Genomic DNA, 19,591 nt, shown 5'->3' with positions numbered 1-19,591 from the left:
ATTTTGGATCATCTTTACTATCATTACTCTGAATTCTTTTTCAGGTAGGTTGCCTATTTTGTCTTCATTTATTTGGTCTTATAGGTTTTTACCTTGTTCTTTCATCTGTGACAAATTTTTTTGTCATTTCTTTTTCTTTTTCTTTTTTTTTTTTTTTTTTTGATGGCGGTGCTGTATTCCTGTCTTACTGGTTGTTTTGCCTGAGACATCCAGCACTGGAGTTTGTAGGCAGTTGGACAGAGCTGGGTCTTGGTGCTGAGATGAGGACCTCCGGGAGGCCTCCCTCCGACTGATATTCCCTGGGGTCCGAGGTTCTCTGTTAGTCCAGCAGTTTGGACTCGGAGTTCCCACCACAGGAGCTTGGGCCTGACCTCCGGCCTGGGAACCAAGATCCCTCAAGCGCACAGTCCAGCAGCAGCTCCAGCCTCCTCGCTCAGTCTCTCACTGCGGGACGCCAGCTGTTGTTTTAAAGTTAAAGCCAGATCTCTCTAGTTCCTTGCTGGGGGTGGGGAACTAGCTTGCCCCCAAAACTAATTATGAATGCAGAACTAACTTGCAAATAAGTGCAGTTTAAAATTAACTCATGCTTAAGTTCTAGAACAGGCAATGCTAAGGTAAAAATATAAGAACAGCAGAGAACTTTCTGGGGAGGTAGAAATGTTCTACCTCACAGTTGAGGTGGGAGTTAAATGGGTGCCTGCATTTGTCAGAATTGTACAGCTAAAGTTTATGCATTTCTGGCGGGTGTAAATCCTGCCTACAAACTGAAAGAATAATTGAGTGATGGGGAGGAGGGGGTGGCAGTATTAGTGATATAAGAATGGCAGGTAATTGTTGCAACTGGGTGTGATGGCACCTGGAGGGCTTACTGTATTCTGCTTTCTGTTTATTTTATGTGCTTGAAATTTTCCATTATACAGAAAATACAAAAACATCATGCATTTTGAAAGCCAGTTGGCCTGTCCTGCGTGCTGGAGTAATCTAGCATTAAATGAATCATAAATGCATCTCTGTTGCTCCCCTGCCCCACCCTCTCCTGGTCCCTCAGCCTGCACCAGGGGTGACTTGCAGGAGAAGCAGCTCCTTTTAAAATCCAAGCTTGCAGGTTGGCGTTCATGCCCTTGTGTCCTAGGTGTTGAGGCTCCTGTTTAGAAACACTGGTTATTTTCATACCCAGCTTCTCCTGATGGGCCGTCACATTGCATGGCTGTTTCGGCCACGTGGAGGATGCCTGCCAGTTTTCTAGCTGCCTCCCTGTCTTCTCCAGGGGTCTTCAGAAGTGAGTTTAGTCTATATCACATGTTATGGTGGAAAGTTTCCAGCACAGACAACAAGGGGAGAGAATGGATTTTGGGTAATGGAGTCCCATCCCTGTCACCAGCTTAACAGCCACCAGTGCAGGGCCCATCTTAGCTCATCTGTCACTGCCCCTGCCCCTCGCCCCATTATTTTGAAACAAGTCCCAGACATCATTTCTTGTGATTCTTGTCCCAGCTCTTTGCAGGCACTTGCCAAGAGAAGAGGAAAGCCTGGTTTTGTTCCTGTCTCACTCTTCCCTCAACCTCATCAAATCCCAAAATCTTCTATAAATATTTTAGTGTATATCCCTAAAATATAAGGACTCTTCTACACATCACCACAGTGCCATTACCACATCCAAAAAAGACAACAAAAAATTGTTATCACCAAATATCCAGTCGGTATTCAACCCCAATCATCTCATGATAAGTCTTTTCTCAGCTGGTTCGTTGGACTCGCAATCCAAATAAGATCAGCGCCTTGCACTGTCGCTAGCTGTTCTGCCTGGTAAGGTGCTATTCAGACAGAGAAGAACTTGCTTTATTTGGGCGACATGAGCTCTTCCCACCTCTGCTGTTCTCAACTGTGTGAAGCAGGTGGGAGCCAGCATGGGTGGCTGTGCAGTCGGCATCCCCGCCGAAGGCACGCTTCACCCCAGTGGCTCAAATGAAGAGTCTTCAGTGAATGACTCCTCACAGGAGCGGACCGGGATGTTGGGACACCCAGTGGCTACCGGAGCCCGGCATAGGGGGAGAAATGCCCAGGCTTCTCCTCCCTCTCCCCAGCCCCCTCCAGTGTCCTGCTGCAGCCTCCCACTGGTGAAACTTGCTGGGAGCCCCGGAGTTTGCAGGGGTCAGCTTCTGGGGTACACGTGGGGACCTGGAGGGGCAAACAAGAATCAGCGCAGTGTCCATGAGCTGGCTATCAAGTAAAAACACCTGCAGCCAAACCCTGGTCCTGTCACTTACTACTAGCTCTGTGACTTAAAGCAAGTTGCTTAACCTCTCTGTTCCTCAGTTTCCTCCTTTGTAAGAGATAACAACAGTACCTACCTTACAGGGATGCCAAGCAACTTAAGTGACATCATGTATGTGTTGCCTGGCCCACAGTGAGTGCTCAGTAAATGTGAGCTCTAATTATTATAAACTGCTGCTAAAAACCACCCGGGCCAAACAGGTCACAGTCTCTCTTTATCTGGCTCCTCGCTTCTCTCTAGACCTGATGATTCCAGCTTGCCTCCAGCCTAGAGATGGGCCTGAGAATTCTTTGGCCTTCACCCCTGTCCCTCTGATGTCATCGTTCTCATAGGCCCCACACTGTTGTTTGTCTTTGAAGGTTCATCCAGCCCTGAAGGTCACAGCAGGTCTCAGTCCTTCCTACCCCAGGTGACTAAATGAAAGGCCCAGCTAAGCCAGCTGGGACTGTTCACAAAGAGTGTCTTTAGGGTCAAATTCTCCATCATACTATTCAGGTCCCAATACAGTAGAGTAAGTACAGACTCAGAAATCATGTTTCCAGTTATCAGGAGCTTCAGAGACTTAGCAAAGAGAGCAGAAAAGCCCAGCTTTGCTTCTTTCTTCCCCTTCCCACTACCTTCATTGTCTCAGAAAACCTTCATGCCAGGCTCAGCTCTGCTCCCTATGTTGGTGGCAAAGGTGAGTTAACAGCTGCAGGACAGGTGTCAGAAGTTTACAGCCCTGGTTACCAGGGGGGAAGGGTGGGGGGAGGCATAGTTAGGGAGTTTGCGATTGACATCTGCACCCTGCTATATTTTAAATAGATGACCAACGAGGACCTACTGTATAGCACAGGGAGCTCTGCTTAATATTCTGTAGTAACCTAAGTGGGAAAAGAATTTGAAAAAGAATAGATACATGTATATGTATAACTGAATCACTCTGCTGCTGTACACGTGAAATGAACACAACATTGTTAATCAACTATAATATATTGGGTTGGCCAAAAAGTTCGTTTGGTTAATGAATACGTTGTTCGATAAAGTTCTTGGTGAAAATGAAGTGTGTTTTATTTTTACCTAAAACCAAACGAACTTTTTGGCCAACCCAATAAAATAAAAAAAAATTTTTTTAAAGCTGTTTACAGCCTAGTAGGAAAGAAGAGACCCAAATAATTGTAATTTTACATAGAGTAGAAGAAATGTCATAGGAGAAACCCTAGAAGCCATGGGATTTTATAGACAGAAGAACCCAGTTTTAGCTAAGGGGCCCAAACTGAGAAGGTTCTGGATCCTGCAGAGGATGGGGTGGGTCAGCTCCCAACAGCCAGGGCTGTGGTGGGCAGGGCCTGCCTTACCAGCAGCTGCCAGTTCAGTACAAGTCCCTGGGTGTTTAGTTGGAATGAAGCACCCCAGCTCACAAGTTTACGATGGCTTCCTGTGGTGAGCGTAGAAACTTTCTTCTTCTCCTTTTTTTTAAATTGAGTCGCAGCCCCACTAGAGTAAAAATCACCTACCTACACACAAATGAAAAGTAACTTAATAATGGGTTTAGCTAACCCATTCTTTAAGGGCATGGGCCATAAATCTCCAGTATATACAACAGTGCTTATAAAACACATGTACCGTCTATTTCAGCTCCATGTCATTGAGTTGAAGAAGACAGGAAAAGAAGAGAGCAAAGAGGTAGTAATTACTGGCTACTAGGGGCTGGACTCACTTTCTCTTGGGGTTTTTTTTGTTTGTTTGTTTTTTGTTTGTTTTTATATAAAACACATGTACCGTCTATTTCAGCTCCATGTCATTGAGTTGAAGAAGACAGGAAAAGAAGAGAGCAAAGAGGTAGTAATTACTGGCTACTAGGGGCTGGACTCACTTTCTCTTGGGGTTTTGTTTGTTTGTTTTTTGTTTGTTTTTACTGTACGCGGGCCTCTCACTGTTGTGGCCTCTCCCGTTGCGGAGCACAGGCTCCGGACGCGCAGGCTCAGCGGCCATGGTTCACGGGCCCAGCCGCTCCACGGTATGTGGGATCCTCCCGAACCGGGACCCGTGTTCCCTGCATCAGCAGGCGGACTCTCAACCACTGCGCCACCAGGGAAGCCCTCTCTTGGGGTTTTTGATTGAGTTGTCACCAGTTAGTCATTAATTCCAACTCTTCAGAATCAAAAAGCAGTAGAAGGGAGTAGTGATTAATGTCTATACAGCATCTTAAAATGTATAAAGTGCTTTTTCTCAACTAATTCCTTAAAATGTGAATTAGAAATATTACCCTTTCACATCACAGACAAGGAAACTGAGGGTCAAAATGGCCCAAGGTCACATAGCTGGTAGGAGTAGGATGGGCCTCTTTTACTCAGCCTGTTTTGGACCTGAGCCTTCCTAGCCACAAGACTTTCGTGGGGCCTTGCAGATTGTGCAAATTATGCTATAAGTGTAATAGGCCGTTTTCACTTTCTAAATAGAAATATTATAATGTAGGACCCTCCACCCCTCCCTGCCTTGAGATCCTGGTGTCTGCACCCCTCTCCCCCGCTGCAGATTGCTAACTGTCACAAATTGGGTTCTCTGGGAAGGGGACTCTGAGCCCAAGTTTAGTGGGCAGGATGTTTCTAAGGGAATACCTTTGGGATTTACAGCACGTTGGACAGAAGCAGAAGTGAAGCTGTGGAGCAGGCTGACAAAGCCAGGAGCTCTGGGGCTGAAGTGGCATATCACAGTTATCCCATGATGGGCCTAGGTGGCCAGGCCTTTGGGCCCTCCCTGCTCAGTCCTGGGATGTGGGGCCCTGGGAAGTGTGTGGCCCTAAGTGAGGCGGCCCTGGGTAGGCGAGGCATTCCGTAAAGGCTCAGCTGGAGGGTGTCTGCCCGCACGTCTCCAGCAGCCACCAAGAGTCCATCCTCGAGGGCTGTCTGGGTTGCACAGCACCATGTGCGTTACACTGACCTGGGGAAATTCTTGTCCATCACTTCTTACTACACCTGTTTCTGTTAGCTTTATAGTAGGCTCTCAGTAAATGATCGTTGAATGAATAAGTGAAGTACTAGCTAAAAAAAACTACTCACTGAATAACTAAGGCTGTGCAAGTTAAAGTATCTGTCTTCCCCAGGGCTTTGGCATTCAGTCAGTGCTTTTTATTCTGCCATCAAGATTCTTGATAGTCACGCCGTCTCCTTCCCCTGTGCCCTCGTAGATAGGGTGGCCATTGGGACAGTCTTGGTTTTTATGCCTGTTGTCCAGCTTAATTGTTAATAGCACACTCTTACCTTCTCAGAAATGGACTGGTTTGGGTGATATATCATATAGCCACTTATTCACAGACCCATGGAGTGTCAGAAAGGGCCCTCTTCTGAAACCAGGCTTTCAGCACTGGGGTGACTTGCCCCAGCTCTCACGCTGCCTCTTCTGCCCCTTGCTGTGTGGCTGCAGAGGAAGCTCAGATTCCTGCTCTGACCCTGACTTTCCTCCCTTGGCCCTTTTGCTCCTCATGCCTCCATCCTTAGGCGTACTCAGGCATTCTCACCCCTACTGTCTTCATAGTCACCACTTGTTTCATATGTGCATCAATTGGAGACTGAATGGGAAAAGGTGAGTAAAAATTTTATGCTACTACTGATCAAGACTAAGACCCGGATAGAAAAATGGACAAAGACCACAAATAGTTCACAGAAAAGGAAATAAAAATGCTTTCAAACTTGTGAAAGATGTTCAACCTCACTCATAATGAGAAATAGAAATTAAAACTACAAGATGCCAGTTTTCATCTATCATATTGGCACTTTTGTTGGTAGGATTATTGTAAATTACCACAAACATTTTTGGAGGGCCACTGGGTAGAATCCATCAAATGAAAAATACAAGTTATCTGTTGACCTAACATACATTCTAGGAATTTATTCTACTCGCACATGAGTGAAAAGAAGTATGTGTGAGGACATTTTAGTATCTTTTTTTTTAAGAAATGATCGGAAACATCTCAATATCCATCATTAAGAAACTAATCAAATACGTTACGGTAACAGGAATGTATTCATTTCTCTCCTCTGTACACAGCTCTTTCTCTTTTTTTAGATCTCAGCTAAAATGTCACCTCCCCTAAGAGGCCTTCCCTAACCAGTCTTTCTAAAGGAGGGCCCCCTCTTCTCTCTTTCACTTGCCATAACTTGTAGTAATTTTCTTAGTTCACTTGTATTTTGGGCTCCCTCTCTTCCTTTAGAATGTAAGCTCTGACCGGGCAGTCTAGCATTCTTTTTTCACTATTGTATCCCCAGCATCTATCAATAGCATAGTATTGGGTTGGCCAAAAAGTTTGTTTGGATTTTTCCATAACATCTTACAGAAAAACCCGAACAAACTTTTTGGCCAACCCAATATTTGGCACTTAATATGCATTGATTGAATGAACGACTTTAAAAAAGACTGTTGAATCTCAAATAAAACTGCATATTATCCTTATTGGTGAAACATTAAAATAAAAATAAAGAATGTCAGGTGTGGTAATGTGATTTAGTGTGTATTTGGTCCTCATCTCCCCCCCAATCCCCATTTGGCAGAGCTACCAAAGACCTTGGAATTTCCTAAGCATTAAGAGCAATGGGAGCAACTTTTGTTACAATATTTGGTCTTTCAGTCCTCAGTTCCTGAAATAGCTCCAGAGCCATAAAAGTGAAAGGAGTGTCTTCCTATTCATAACATGCCCTTTCTAACCACACCTAACTTATGTTAATGAGGTGACTTTTGGAGAGCCCCCTAAGGATGGGGGCTGGTTACCAGGGGAGCCAACCAAGTGATGAGAGGGTTGGAATTTTAAACCCCACCTCCCAGACCTCTGGGGAAGCAACTGAAGATTGAGTTAAGTCACTAATAGCCAATGATTTGATCAACCATGCCTGTGTAATGAAGCCTTCATAAAAAACCAGAAGGGTGGGGTTTGGAGATCTTTCAGGTTGGGGAACACGTGGAGGTGCTGGAAGAATGGTGCAAGGTATGGAGGCTCTGTGCCCCTTCCCACAATCCTTGCTCTTAGGCATCTGTTTGTTTCTGAGTTTTGTCCTTTTGTAATAAGATGGTAATCTAGTAAGTAAACTGTTTTCCTGAGTTCTGTGGGCCACTCTAGCAAATTAAACTGGAGGAGGAGGGATTGTGGGGACCTTCTATTTATAGGCACTTGGTGGGAGGCACAGGTGACAACCTGGACTTGGAATTGGCCTCTGAAGGGGGAGGCGGCGTCTTTGAGACCGAGCCCTTAAGCTGTGGGATCTGATACTATCTCCAATTAGATGGTGTCAGAACTGAGTTAAATTATAGGACACCCAGCTGGTGTCACAGATTTGCTGGGTGTATGGAAAACCCACACATCCGGTGTCAGAAGTGAAGTAGTGAAGTAGTAGACTATTGAGAATAGAGGGGCGACAGAGTGTTCTCTTTTACGTCAGGTATCACCATTGTTATTGAAGAGTATTCTGGAAGCATGATCAAAGCAACTAGACAAGAAAATGAAATAAATTTAAATGTTGGGAAGGAAGAGGTGAAAATAATTAGTAAAGCAGTTGATATGACTGTATATACTTTGGGGGGAAAATACAGATTAACAGAAGTTATAATGGAAGAATAGTTTTCCTGAGTCTACCTTTCACTGTTGCCCTGGCCAAAGTGATTTTGCTATGTAGGGATTTTGGGGATAGCTTTAATCAGATATAATTTCAAACTTTAAAGTTGCAAGAATAGTATATATCCCTTACTTAGATTTACCTATTGTTTACATTTTGCCCTGTTTTGAGTTACCTAGTTATAATTACATCTGTATACACATATAATTTTCATTCTGAAACATTTAAGGATGAATTGAAGCTATTATGTATAGTATTTCCTACAAAATGATTTTTTTTCTATAACCAATTAATCAAAATCAGGAAAACTTAACATAAGTTTAAGACTATAATCTGTTGTCTATATTCAGATTTAATCTATTGCCCCAGTAACGTCCTGTGTAACTACTTTTTCTCCTGGGTCTGCATCTAACCCAGGATCACACATTGCGTTTAGTTCTCAAATCTCGTAAGTCATCTTTAATTTGGAAAAGGTATTTCAGTTCTTGACCTTTAAGCTTTGGAAGAGCATCAATCAGTTATTTTGTAAAGTGGCCCCCAATTTTGAGTTTTCTGATGTTTCCTCATTACATTGAGATTATGAATACCACAGACGTGGTATTGTATCCTTCATATCGTATCAGGAGGCATCTTGGTTTATCGCCATATTGTGATGATAGCTTTGAACACTTGGTTTAGATGGTGTTTGCCAGGTTTCTCCTAAAGTATTATTTTTTTCTTTGTGTTTAAAAAGTAATCTGTGGAGTGACAGTTTGAGACCGTTTATCTTATTTTCATCAAATTTTTATTCCCTAGTTTTAGCGTTCATTTATGATTTTTTTTTAAATTTATTTTTTGTCTGTGTTGGGCCTTCGTTGCTGCACACTGGCTTTTCTCTCTAGTTGTGGTGAGCGGGGGCTGCTACTGTTCATTGCGGTGTGTGGGCTTCTCATTTTGCAGTGGCTTCTCTTGTGGAGCATGGGCTCTAGGCATGTTGGCTTCAGCAGTTGCGGTGCATGGGCTCACTAGTTGCGGTGTGCAGGCTCTAGGGTGTGCGGGCTTCAGTAGTTGTGGCACACGGCCTCAATAGTTGTGGCTCATGGGCTCTAGAGCGCAGGCTCAGTAGTTGTGGCGCACAGGCTTTGTTGGTTGTGCGGGCTTCAGTAGTTGTGGCACACGGCCTCAATAGTTGTGGCTCACGGGCTCTAGAGCACAGGCTCAGTAGTTGTGGCGCACAGTCTTTGTTGTTTGGCGGCATGTGGGATCTTCCTGGACCAGGGCTCGAACCCATGTCCCCTGCAGTGGCAGGCGGATTCTTTACCACTGTGCCACCAGGCAAGTCCTTTAACCTATTTTCTGCTTCTTGCCATGTGATTTGTAGTCGTACAGAATTTCTCTACCTTCCGTTCTCCTCTTGCCAAGTTTTTAGGCAGGCCCATCTTACATACTTTTGTTACCAAACTCTCATATGCTCTAAAAATTTGATCGGTTTCCTTATGGGCTTGATCTAGTTGTGTATTAGCCACCTGTTCCATTATTGTTTATTTATGTATTGTTATAGATAACATTATGTTTGCAAGTTCATGTATGTATCCACATGTGTTGTGTTAACTCAAATATTACAGATTAAGGGGACCCTGCTTCATGGTTCTAAAACAGATCATGTGATTTAGAGATAAGAAGCTCCAGTGCCCACCAGCAGCAAGTTTATTTGTAAACAAAGTTAGCTGCCTCAGGAATCTAGAATTTTGAATTAGATTCTCTTAAGGTTTAACAAAAGAAACCTTCCCTTGGCAAAAGATTGAGGTTAAAAGAGTGATGACCAGTCTACCTTTTCCTTTCTTCCCTGAATTTAGATAGGAATCAAGTGTTTTAATTGCAGGAAAGAGCAAGACTATGGTATCTCACCCATCAGAAATCAGATCCCTACCAAAGTCTTAGGGTGTTGTGTTTGGGAGTTCATCTATTCAACAACTATTAAGGGTCTACTATGTGCCAGGCTCAGGGGTAGGCAGTGGGCATACAGCAGGAACCAAGCAGACAGAGTCCCTGCCCTCAGGGAATTTGCATACTAGTCGGATAGACAACAGACAAATATATCAGCTGGCGCTAAATGCTATGGGGAAAAAAAATAAAGCAAGATACAAGAGACTGATATTAATGGGAGGGGCATGCTTTTTTATAGAGAGTACTTAGGAAAGAAAAGTGAGATGGTGATATTTGAATAGGGACCTGAAGGAAGGGGGGTGGGGACGCTGGGAGGGGTGGAGCTGGGGGGAGGTGAGCAGAGGAAGCGCCTTACAAGCAGCAGGAATGGGGAAATGGGGGAGGAAGTTGAGAGAGTGCTTGCTGTGCCTGAGGCTGAGTGTTGGGGCATTGCTATGTTTAAATGGTGAAGATGAAGAATCAGCAAAGGAGTCGTCGGTGAGGCAGGAGAGCAGAGAGAAGGTACTTTTGGATGCCAGGTGAAGAACCTGTTTCCAGAAAAAGGGAGGAAACTCAGTGAACTGTTGCTGATGGGTCAAACAGGTTGAAGATGGAGAACTGTAGCCTTGGGGGACCCTGATATGCTGCTTCAGTGGAGGACTGCAGACAAACCTCATTGAAATAGGTTCAAGAGAGAATGCACTGAGTCCGGATGACTCTCGAGAGGATTTTGCTCTCCAGAGGAGCAGAAAAATGGGATGGGATCTGAAGAGTAATCTGTGGGACCAAGGGAGGGACTTTTCAAGATGGGAGGTGTTATTGTGTGTTAGTAGGCTGATGGGGATTAGCCGATAGACAAGAAACAATTGTTGACGCAGAAAAGAGGATAGGGTAGCAGAAGCAATGTGCTTGAGCACACGAGCTCCTTGTGATCAAGTACTTGAACGGAGAGATCATTTGAGGTAGGAAGAAGACTAGCGTCCACAGTGTCAAGAGGGAGGCTGTTTGTGGTATAGTTTGGTACAGTGAAAAGAGAAGCAAGTAAAACCAAGTGAGCCACCAGCACATCAGCTTCCTTTTCTGCTCCTGCTTTGATTTCTCTCCTAGTTTCTGGCGTCTGTGGATTTCCATTTCTTTGACCTTCACTTTTTTTTTTTTTTTTTTTTTAAGATGAACATTTCTGCGGTTTAGAGTGGGGGGCAGTGGTGCTGTCCTTGAGTTAGTCCAGTGTGTTTTGTTGCTGGAAGAGAGAAATTAAAAATAGATCCTTTGAAAGGATTTAAGAGGCCTTGATGGTATGTTACAGGGGAAACATTATACAGAGAACTTTTAATATCATAATTGAAAGTATCAGAATATACAGTATATGCTAAATGATAACTATTTGAATGTTCAGAAAAATTCTCTTGCCTTTTAATTGTCTCCTCAGTTAAAGGTGGAAGGACTCATCTGCGTAAATAAGCATAGTTGAAAATATCAGAGGGCTTCCCTGGTGGCGCAGTGGTTGCGCGTCCGCCTGCCGATGCAGGGGAACCGGGTTCGCGCCCCGGTCTGGGAGGATCCCACGTGCCGCGGAGCGGCGGGGCCCGTGAGCCATGGCCGCTGGGCCTGCGCGTCCGGAGCCTGTGCTTTGCAACGGGAGAAGCCACAGCAGAGGAAGGCCCGCAAACCACAAAAAAAAAAAAAAAAAAAATCAGAGATGTTAGTTTAAGCTTTATTGTTAACTTCTTTCAAAATAAAAATATATTTACCTTTTTCCTGATTGTAAAAGAAATACATGTTTGTTGTAAAATAGTCAAACAGTACAGACATGTATAAAGTGAAGTCAGCTCTTCTAACCCCCCCTGAAGTCCAGGGGCTTTACAAATGCATATAATTTAAATTATCCAGATCAGAACAGCCTGTCTCACAGTGAGTTCTTAAAAAGGACAGGACACAAAACTGACCTTTGTTTCAGAATTAAGTGTTTGATAATGAAATGCCAGCCAGCCTTAGCTTTTGACTTGTGGGTTTTCCTGATCACTGAGCAGTTAAATACAAAACAGTTTTAAAGATTTGACTTATTTGATGAAACGTGGATTTGTACTTAGCACATTTTGTGGTCCTATTATAGGAGAATGAGGTATTAAGAGCTGTGGATCACAGTTCCCAGCATGAGGAAAATGAGCAAAGAGCATCAACCCAGAGGGAGAAATCACTACAGCAGAAGAATGAAGATGAAAATAAAGTAGCAGATAAACCTGCCTGGGAGGCAGAAAAGACCACTGAACCTAGAAACGAGGTAAGCAAGTCAGAATATCCTGGCCGTACCATTTTGGCTTTAAGGTAGATTTTATGGCTTTTGATAGTTTGTGTTGAGAATGAATTTTGTATATGTGTGCCTTACCGTCAAGTAAATCTGATATATGAAAATACATGTTTTTTAAAAAATTGTGGATGTGGTTATTTGGTTGACAAAGGAATCAGCCCACAGAACATTATATCTGGTTAAACTCAGACACCCATCCAGGAACTTGCTAGCAGGTTTTGTGGTGTTTGCAAGGGATAAAGGGATGGCTGGCATCCTGAACCCAGGAATCCTCAGTCAACCAGCCACTTGCAGAAGCAGCCAGGTTGGCTAGGTCTAGCAGGGTAAGCCAGAGGACCCTGCAGGCATATCACCCTCAGTCCAGCTGGGACTCGGGCGCAAGTCCTCACTCAGTCTCCTGGTACGCCATGCTGAAGGGGCAATCCAGGAGCCCACTGTGCATCTTTGACCAGGCCGAGTAGGATAACCTCCTTGGCTCCTCTGTATAACCACACTCATCAGCAGTGAAAAGGGTATGTAGAAAGATGAACTCCAGAAGCTAGGCTGAAGGGATGGATTCTTCCTGTAGCCTGTGCTTCCTCCCTTCTTTCACTTGGAACATAATTCTGCTCAGCCCTGCTGAGGTCCTAGCCCACAAGCCTGGCAAACAAATGCTCCAGACGGGTCTGGAGGTTCCACAGACCTTTAACCACTTGACACTTCCCCTGGAAGGTGGCACCCTTGCAGGGCTTGCCCTGATGGGTCTCTCAGCCCTGAACTGCCTCAGGTGGCATTTGGAGCTGGGCCTTGAACACTGTTGGGAGGGTAGAGAGTACCATGCCTTGGCCCTTTTCTCAGACAGCGCACCATCATTGTAGCCTATGTAACATCACACTGAACATCGCGTGACTGAGTGAAGTCAGAAAACAGCTCTGCTCCCTTTGCCCACCCACCACGCCCCCACCCCCTCCAGCCTGTTCTAACCTGTTCTGGGGAATTAGTTCTTCCCTACATGCTGGGTGAAATCTGGGACAGACCCTGTGACTTCTATATAATCAGACAAAAATGTCTCTCCGGTCATCCCAGTGCAGCAGTTGATAAATATAGCCAGTGTAATTCTCAAAAACTGAACTGAAATTTAGTTTTTCTCCTCCTATCCCTGCTGCAGCCTCAAAGCCTGGCCGAGTGGAAAGGGGTGTGTGTGGCCAGCTTCTCGTTTCCCCAGTTCTTCCTCCCTTGCTTGTACAGCCAAGCTGTCTTCTCTGGAGCTGAGGGTGTGATGGGTGGTAAGAGCTCAGGAAAGGTGTTCCTTGACTGGTGCCAGCCTGTAACTGGACCGTAGGATGTTATTTAAAACTGCTTCTCTGTTGGATGGGCTTTCATTTCACAGGTTCTTTGGAGACCCCACCGCCCAGCTGGGAGTCCTTCACCTGCCCTTCTCTCCACAAGGACACATGCACCTCCACCTCCAGGTGGCCTCTCAACCACGTGCTGGTCCTGGAAACCTGCAGCTCACCTCCTTTGTCCGTCCAATCACTTCTCTAACAAGCCCTTGCTTGGCCTCTTGCCCTTATTTTTCAGGCAAGCTCCGGATGCATATCTGCTGTGTTCCCTAACACACCATGTTTCTATGTGGTTTCTAAGTCCCTTTTTGCTAGTTTCACAGTGGGGAGCTCACCCCAAGGAACCCTCCCATTTTCACTTTACCTCTCAAGACTGTTCAACACTTTTATGACCTACAGTTGAGGATCCCATTGCAGCCTGGCATTTCACTGTGAAATGCATGTGTCTCCACCTGCCTCTGCTCTTACCCACTGTTGTTCTTCCCAGGCCTTTTGTTTTCCTTGTAATTCATGTACCTTTCCTGTGGCTTTACCACCTGCTTACACACACACATCAGTGCCAGTGAACACTGAAAGAACCATATTTGTTTTGAAGGAGATATTTCAGCTCACTTTCCTTAGTGCCTCCCAAGTCATCTGTTTTGAGGCAAAAGATGTTTTTAGCAGTCTCTTTACCACTTCATTGTGTATAGATTTATGCTCTTGGTTCATTTTTCCCCTTGGTATGTCTTTGCAATTACACCCCCTCACCAGACTTCCAAGAAAAGTAGCAACTGTGTTTTCTACTTTTTTGAATTACCTATAGTAACTAAGGTAGTTACTATCACTGCTAGATAACAGGCACTCGTTAAATAATGAAGCGATAGATGAAGTAGGGAGCTTTCCTCCGAGAATTTAAAATTTGACTTGAGACAAACATCAATTTGAACAAAACCTTCTAGAAACATTAATCATTTAGAGCATGACATGACAATTATACATTTCTTGTAGGACCATCTCACAATGCATATGGCTCTCTCTCTTACTGAGATATGTTACTTAGTAGGGAGTTGTCTGTGACCAAAGTGAATCACTGGCATTTGAAAATACCTAGGAAGACTGACATAATTTACTCTTTAACAGTAAGTTATTTCTAGCTCCACTGCAAGCCTGGACTTGGCTAGCTGTTAATGAAGACTAAATACACAGTATATATAGGTATATATATATTGCTGTGAAGATACTTTCTTCTCACTAAAGACAAGTTGAATTTATATATTGTTTCATCTTTTAAAAGGTATAAGTGTCCACCATATATCAAGTAGAAGGCATCAGCCCAAGAGATTCTGAACAGAAGTGAATGAGGGGATTTTTTTAAGAGGTGAAGGCAGGTTTAAGGGAAACACGAAGCAAGAGGGAGGCCCCCCCATGGACTAGCAGTTACCTGAAGCCAACACCACCACCCTCAAGAGCAGAAAGGAACCTGGGGAGAAATACAGCTCAATGAGGTGTCTAAGGGACTCTGTCACACCTTGCACCCTCCCATCTCTTGCCTCTGTCTCCTGTGGATCACCCAGGGGGCTAGCTCCTCAGACCTCTATCTCCAGGGGCACTGAAAACAGGTACCTAATGAAACACATCTTTGACTAGCTTGAAGGATCAGTCCATAATTCATTTTAAGCAGAATGATCTTCATACATAATAACATAATTATTTCTATGTTCTACATATTAAGGGTTTCTTTTCTGCAAAGTGTTATTTACCCACAGTTAAGGATTGTTTTTGCAGGAATGCAGATTTTGGTCAATGGTTGGCCAGGACTGATGAATCAAGTTTCTGAAATGTCTTAACTAGGAATCATTTAAAATCCAACTGGTGAAGAAGTTACCCACTAAGAATGCGTTGTTCGCCAGTTAAAGAAGAACAAGATATCCTATTAATCACCAGTGTACCTTAAATAAGTCCTATAGCATCCATAGAAATAGACAGAAAGCCTTGAAAACATGGCTTCATAAGAACCCAAGGTATTTTGCAGAAAAAGAAACCAAGTATTTATACCCACATATAAAAAAATCAGTCCAGCTGATCTGAATCTTCAAAAAAGAAAAGTAAAAAGTTGGGGGTGGGAGTTACACACAGCACGAGTTAGGAATGTTAACTTGCTAACATGTAAAGACATCCCTTTGACACATCAGATACAGAAATCCTGGATAAGACAGAATGGATAATATCTTCAAATGTATAACTGAACTCAAAAGCAAGACACAGAACTCTACAGATACAAGCAGCAAAGAGGGAACTCAAAATCCAGAATTTAAGACAATCAGGCACCAAGGCTGAAGAGTCCCCAAGAAGAACGCTATCCAGATGCCATGACAGAGGCTGGAGTTGAAGAGTTCCCTGCTTTAAAGTTTAAAGGCTCTTCTGGTTCAGGAAATGAGGAATAGAACAAGTCTAGCCACCAGTGAGGAGACAGAGCAAGGAAGCTGTCCATCCAACCTTTAGAAATCAGAATACTAAATGGTGTGGATTCAGACTACCATCACCATCAGGAATCCTGAGTCAAGAAAAGGTCTTTCTAGAAAATGATACAAAAACTGGTCCTTGCAGACCAAAGTATAAAACCTAGTTCGTAAACCCTTGGTATGTGTCATTCCTATAGAAACTGTTCTCAACAAAGACAAGCTCACCTTTACATATAAAAAGACAGTGATAGAATATGAAAATCTAAATTATTTCTAATAGGAGTCCCAGGAGAGGCTGGGAAGTATGAAGGAGAAGCAGTATTCAAAGAGTTTATGGCAGAATATATCCAAAATTAAAATGATCCTACGGCTCAGATTAGAGGAATACACAGAGTCCCAAGTAGAGTAAATAAGTTAAATCCCAGACATATGTATCACAGTGAAATGGCAGGGCAACAAAGACTAAGAAAAAAAATCTTTAAAACTACCCAAGGGAAAAAAAGATTAGCTGTTATGACAGACCGATAGCAAACATATCAGTAGTAATAAATGCCGTAAGACAGGGCTGAGGGAAGACATTAAGCTTAATAAACTTCAGATAAACTATCACTTAAGCATAAGGCAAAATAATTTCAGGTTAAAAAGACTAAAGAGTTCATGGAGCCACTCTAGAGAACCATCAAAGTAATTATTTCAACAAACTAAACCCTTGAGGCAGGAGACAAAGCAATAACAAGTAAAGAAGTTGATAGAACTTTGGTAAATCAATTTGGTAAATTGGCCGGAGAGGGACAAAATAAGGTGGAACTAAGAATATAAGCTAAAAGCATAAGATGAAGAACGGTTAGGGCAGGAATGGAGTTGTCGTCAAGTTAACGGTTGTTTAAAGCAGGATGTTAAAATACTGAGTACTAAAAAAGGAACAGAACGTAAAAATTTCAAACTAGAGATAAAAATCCAGCATAGATATAACACCTGGTTACCCTTTCCAGATTAAGCCTAAAAGCCCCAGTCAACCACTTCAGTCTTTTAATTTAAATGAATGATGCACCTTTTTTCTAGAGACATCGAAATGGAACAGACACATCTTTCTCTCTGGAAGACTTATTTCAGTTGCTTTCATCACAGCCTGAAAATCCACTGGAGGTAATGGGAATCTTGGCTTTTATCCTTGCAGGAAAAATATCTGCAGTGACCTCTCTGTGAATAAACACAACCTTATTACCTGGGATACACACCAGTTTAAACTAATACTTAGATAACAGTTTCTAGTGCATTATTTAAGCACAGACCTAGGATTTACTTTTTATAGAAACACTTCTTTGGAGAATTAGCCAAATATATATAGTTCCCCCTTCCAAATAATCACAAACATATAATCAAATTCATAAAATTCATATTGAATCAAAATGGCAGTACATAACTTGACAAACTAAGGCACACCTTAGTTTTTCTGGCAGCATTACACTTTATGCTGGTCCAATTTGCTTTAAGACACCTCTCCCCCCACAGAAAGACTGTTTCACTATTCCTGTGATTATCCATGACAGTCCACAAGGTGGACTTAGATTGCCAACAGCTAGGGTAAGAAAGATATTAGAATTTTTGAATAACAAGACCTGCTTTCATACTAACAATCTAATTTTCCAGGATGTTCAAAGAACAAATCTTTCCCTGACATAGCATATTCTCACCTGGGCTCACATGTATTCTATTGCCTGCGTTATTTAACTAAGGGAAGTTATCCGTAGCCAACAGCATATCCTTACATAGAGGAATTAACACGAGAGAGGAACAAGAAGTATTAGGTACTAACACTGCTATTGAAAATAGTTTTATTTATAGTGTTTTTCCTTTCCTTTTTCAGGGCATCTCACTGGGAGACAGTCCTCTCCCAGGAAGTATCAATGATGGCATGAATTCTCCTACACATTATAATGCAAACTTTAGCCAGGCTGTAAGTCACGATGTAAATCTCCATGAGGCCATGTTGTTGTGTCCTGACAATACATTTAGAAGGGATCCAGTAGCAAGGACTTCACAGCCACAAGAACTGTTTTTGCAATTAAATTCTCCTCTTACCAATCCTGAACAGACCCTTTCTGGAACTAATTTGACAGGATTTCTTCCATTTGACAATCAGATGAGGAATCTAACAAACCAAGACCTTCAGTATGACCTTGAAATAAACATACTTGATGAGATAAATTTAATGTCTTTGGCCACAGAAGGTTTTGATCCAATGGAAGTTTCTCAGCTTTTTGAAGAACCGGATTCTGATTCTGGGCTTTCCTTAAATTCAAGCCACAATAGCACCTCTGTCACCAAGTCTAACTCCTCGCATTCTATATATGAAGGTGCTTCACGGTCTAGTAGTGACCTTGAATCTCTTTCCCACCGTGACTTAGAAGGGGCTGTAGGAGGCTGCTACCCAGAGCCCACTAAACTTTGTCACGTGGATCACAGGACTGACTCTCATTTTCATGGGGACCTTGCATTTCAACCCGTATTACATAACCACACTTACCACTTACAGCCAAGTGCACTAGAATCCACTTATGGACCTTTTTCATGGCCTGGGAAGTCACAGAAAATAAGGCGTGGGTACCTCAATGACACAGACAGAAACTTAAGCCGTGATGAACGGCGTGCTAAAGCTCTGCACATCCCTTTTTCTGTGGATGAAATTGTCCAGATGCCTGTAGATTCTTTCAACAGCATGCTAAGCAGGTACTATCTGACAGATTTTCAAGTGTCGCTCATCCGTGATATTAGACGAAGAGGGAAAAATAAAGTTGCTGCTCAAAACTGCCGTAGGCGCAAACTGGATGTAATTTTAAATCTGGAAGATGATGTATGTAACTTGCAAGCAAAGAAGGAAACCCTTGAGAGAGATCCCAGTGTCACAAAGCTATAAATGAAACAGAAACTGCATGATCTCTATCATGATGTTTTTAGTAGGTTAAGAGATGATGAAGGTAGGCCAGTCAATCCAAACCAGTATGCTCTTCAGTGCAGCCGTGATAGAAGTGTTTTGATTGTACCCAAGGAATTGGTGACCCCAGGCCAAAAGAAGGAAAATCAAAAAGGAAAACGAAAAAGTGAGAGAAGAAATTGAAGATGGATTCCATCCATATGCATAAAGTCATAGTGTTCAGAAACTGATCAAAAACCATTGAATCTGCTCCAAAGTTTAGCTCAAGTGTTTACTGCTACTTGAATCACTCAGTTAAGGCTACATTTTGAAGCTTATACGGACCAGTTTATGACTTCAATATCAGACTTGGGGGCCGAAGCCACAATGTTTCATGAACTCCTAATAGTATATAGAAACAGAGTGACGTGAAAACTTGATAACTTTCACTAGCCATTTCTTAGTAAGATGGTCCCTTCAAAGAGAGCAAACACATTTCAAAACATGTTTTTAAAATACAAGTAGCCTTAACATTTTCATTGAGTTTTCAAGAACTGTTTTAGCTTAATTTTGATGACAACTTATGTAGCTTTTTCTGTGGAAATAAATTTTGTATTTGATTTTATAAAGTACTAACTTTCCCTTTTTATACAGAAATCCTAAGAAAACTTCTCTGCCAAAATACCCACATTTAGGGCTTCCCTGGTGGCGCAGTGGTTGCGCGTCCGCCTGCCGATGCAGGGGAACCGGGTTCGCGCCCCGGTCTGGGAGGATCCCACATGCCGCAGAGCGGCTGGGCCTGTGAGCCATGGCCGCTGGGCCTGCGCGTCCGGAGCCT

At 43.1% G+C, this 19,591-nt stretch overlaps 1 protein-coding gene across 1 annotated transcript in view; it reads left to right on the top strand.

Moving 5' to 3' along the window:
- The window catches only part of NFE2L3 (NFE2 like bZIP transcription factor 3), a 31,935-nt gene extending 12,362 nt beyond the window's left edge, over positions 1–19,573 (top strand). The window contains 3 exon segments of the mRNA XM_024127515.3: positions 11,879–12,046; positions 16,902–16,985; positions 17,707–19,573. Coding sequence (XP_023983283.1) covers positions 11,879–12,046; positions 16,902–16,985; positions 17,707–18,957 — 1,503 coding nt within the window. The 3' untranslated portion in view covers positions 18,958–19,573.
- The last annotated feature ends 18 nt before the right edge of the window (positions 19,574–19,591 follow it).

The sequence above is a fragment of the Physeter macrocephalus genome, chromosome 5 (genome assembly GCF_002837175.3).
Source record: "Physeter macrocephalus isolate SW-GA chromosome 5, ASM283717v5, whole genome shotgun sequence".
Classification (NCBI taxonomy): domain Eukaryota; kingdom Metazoa; phylum Chordata; class Mammalia; order Artiodactyla; family Physeteridae; genus Physeter; species Physeter macrocephalus.
Note: the sequence above shows the minus strand (reverse complement) of the source record. Positions and strands in the feature narration are given on the sequence as shown.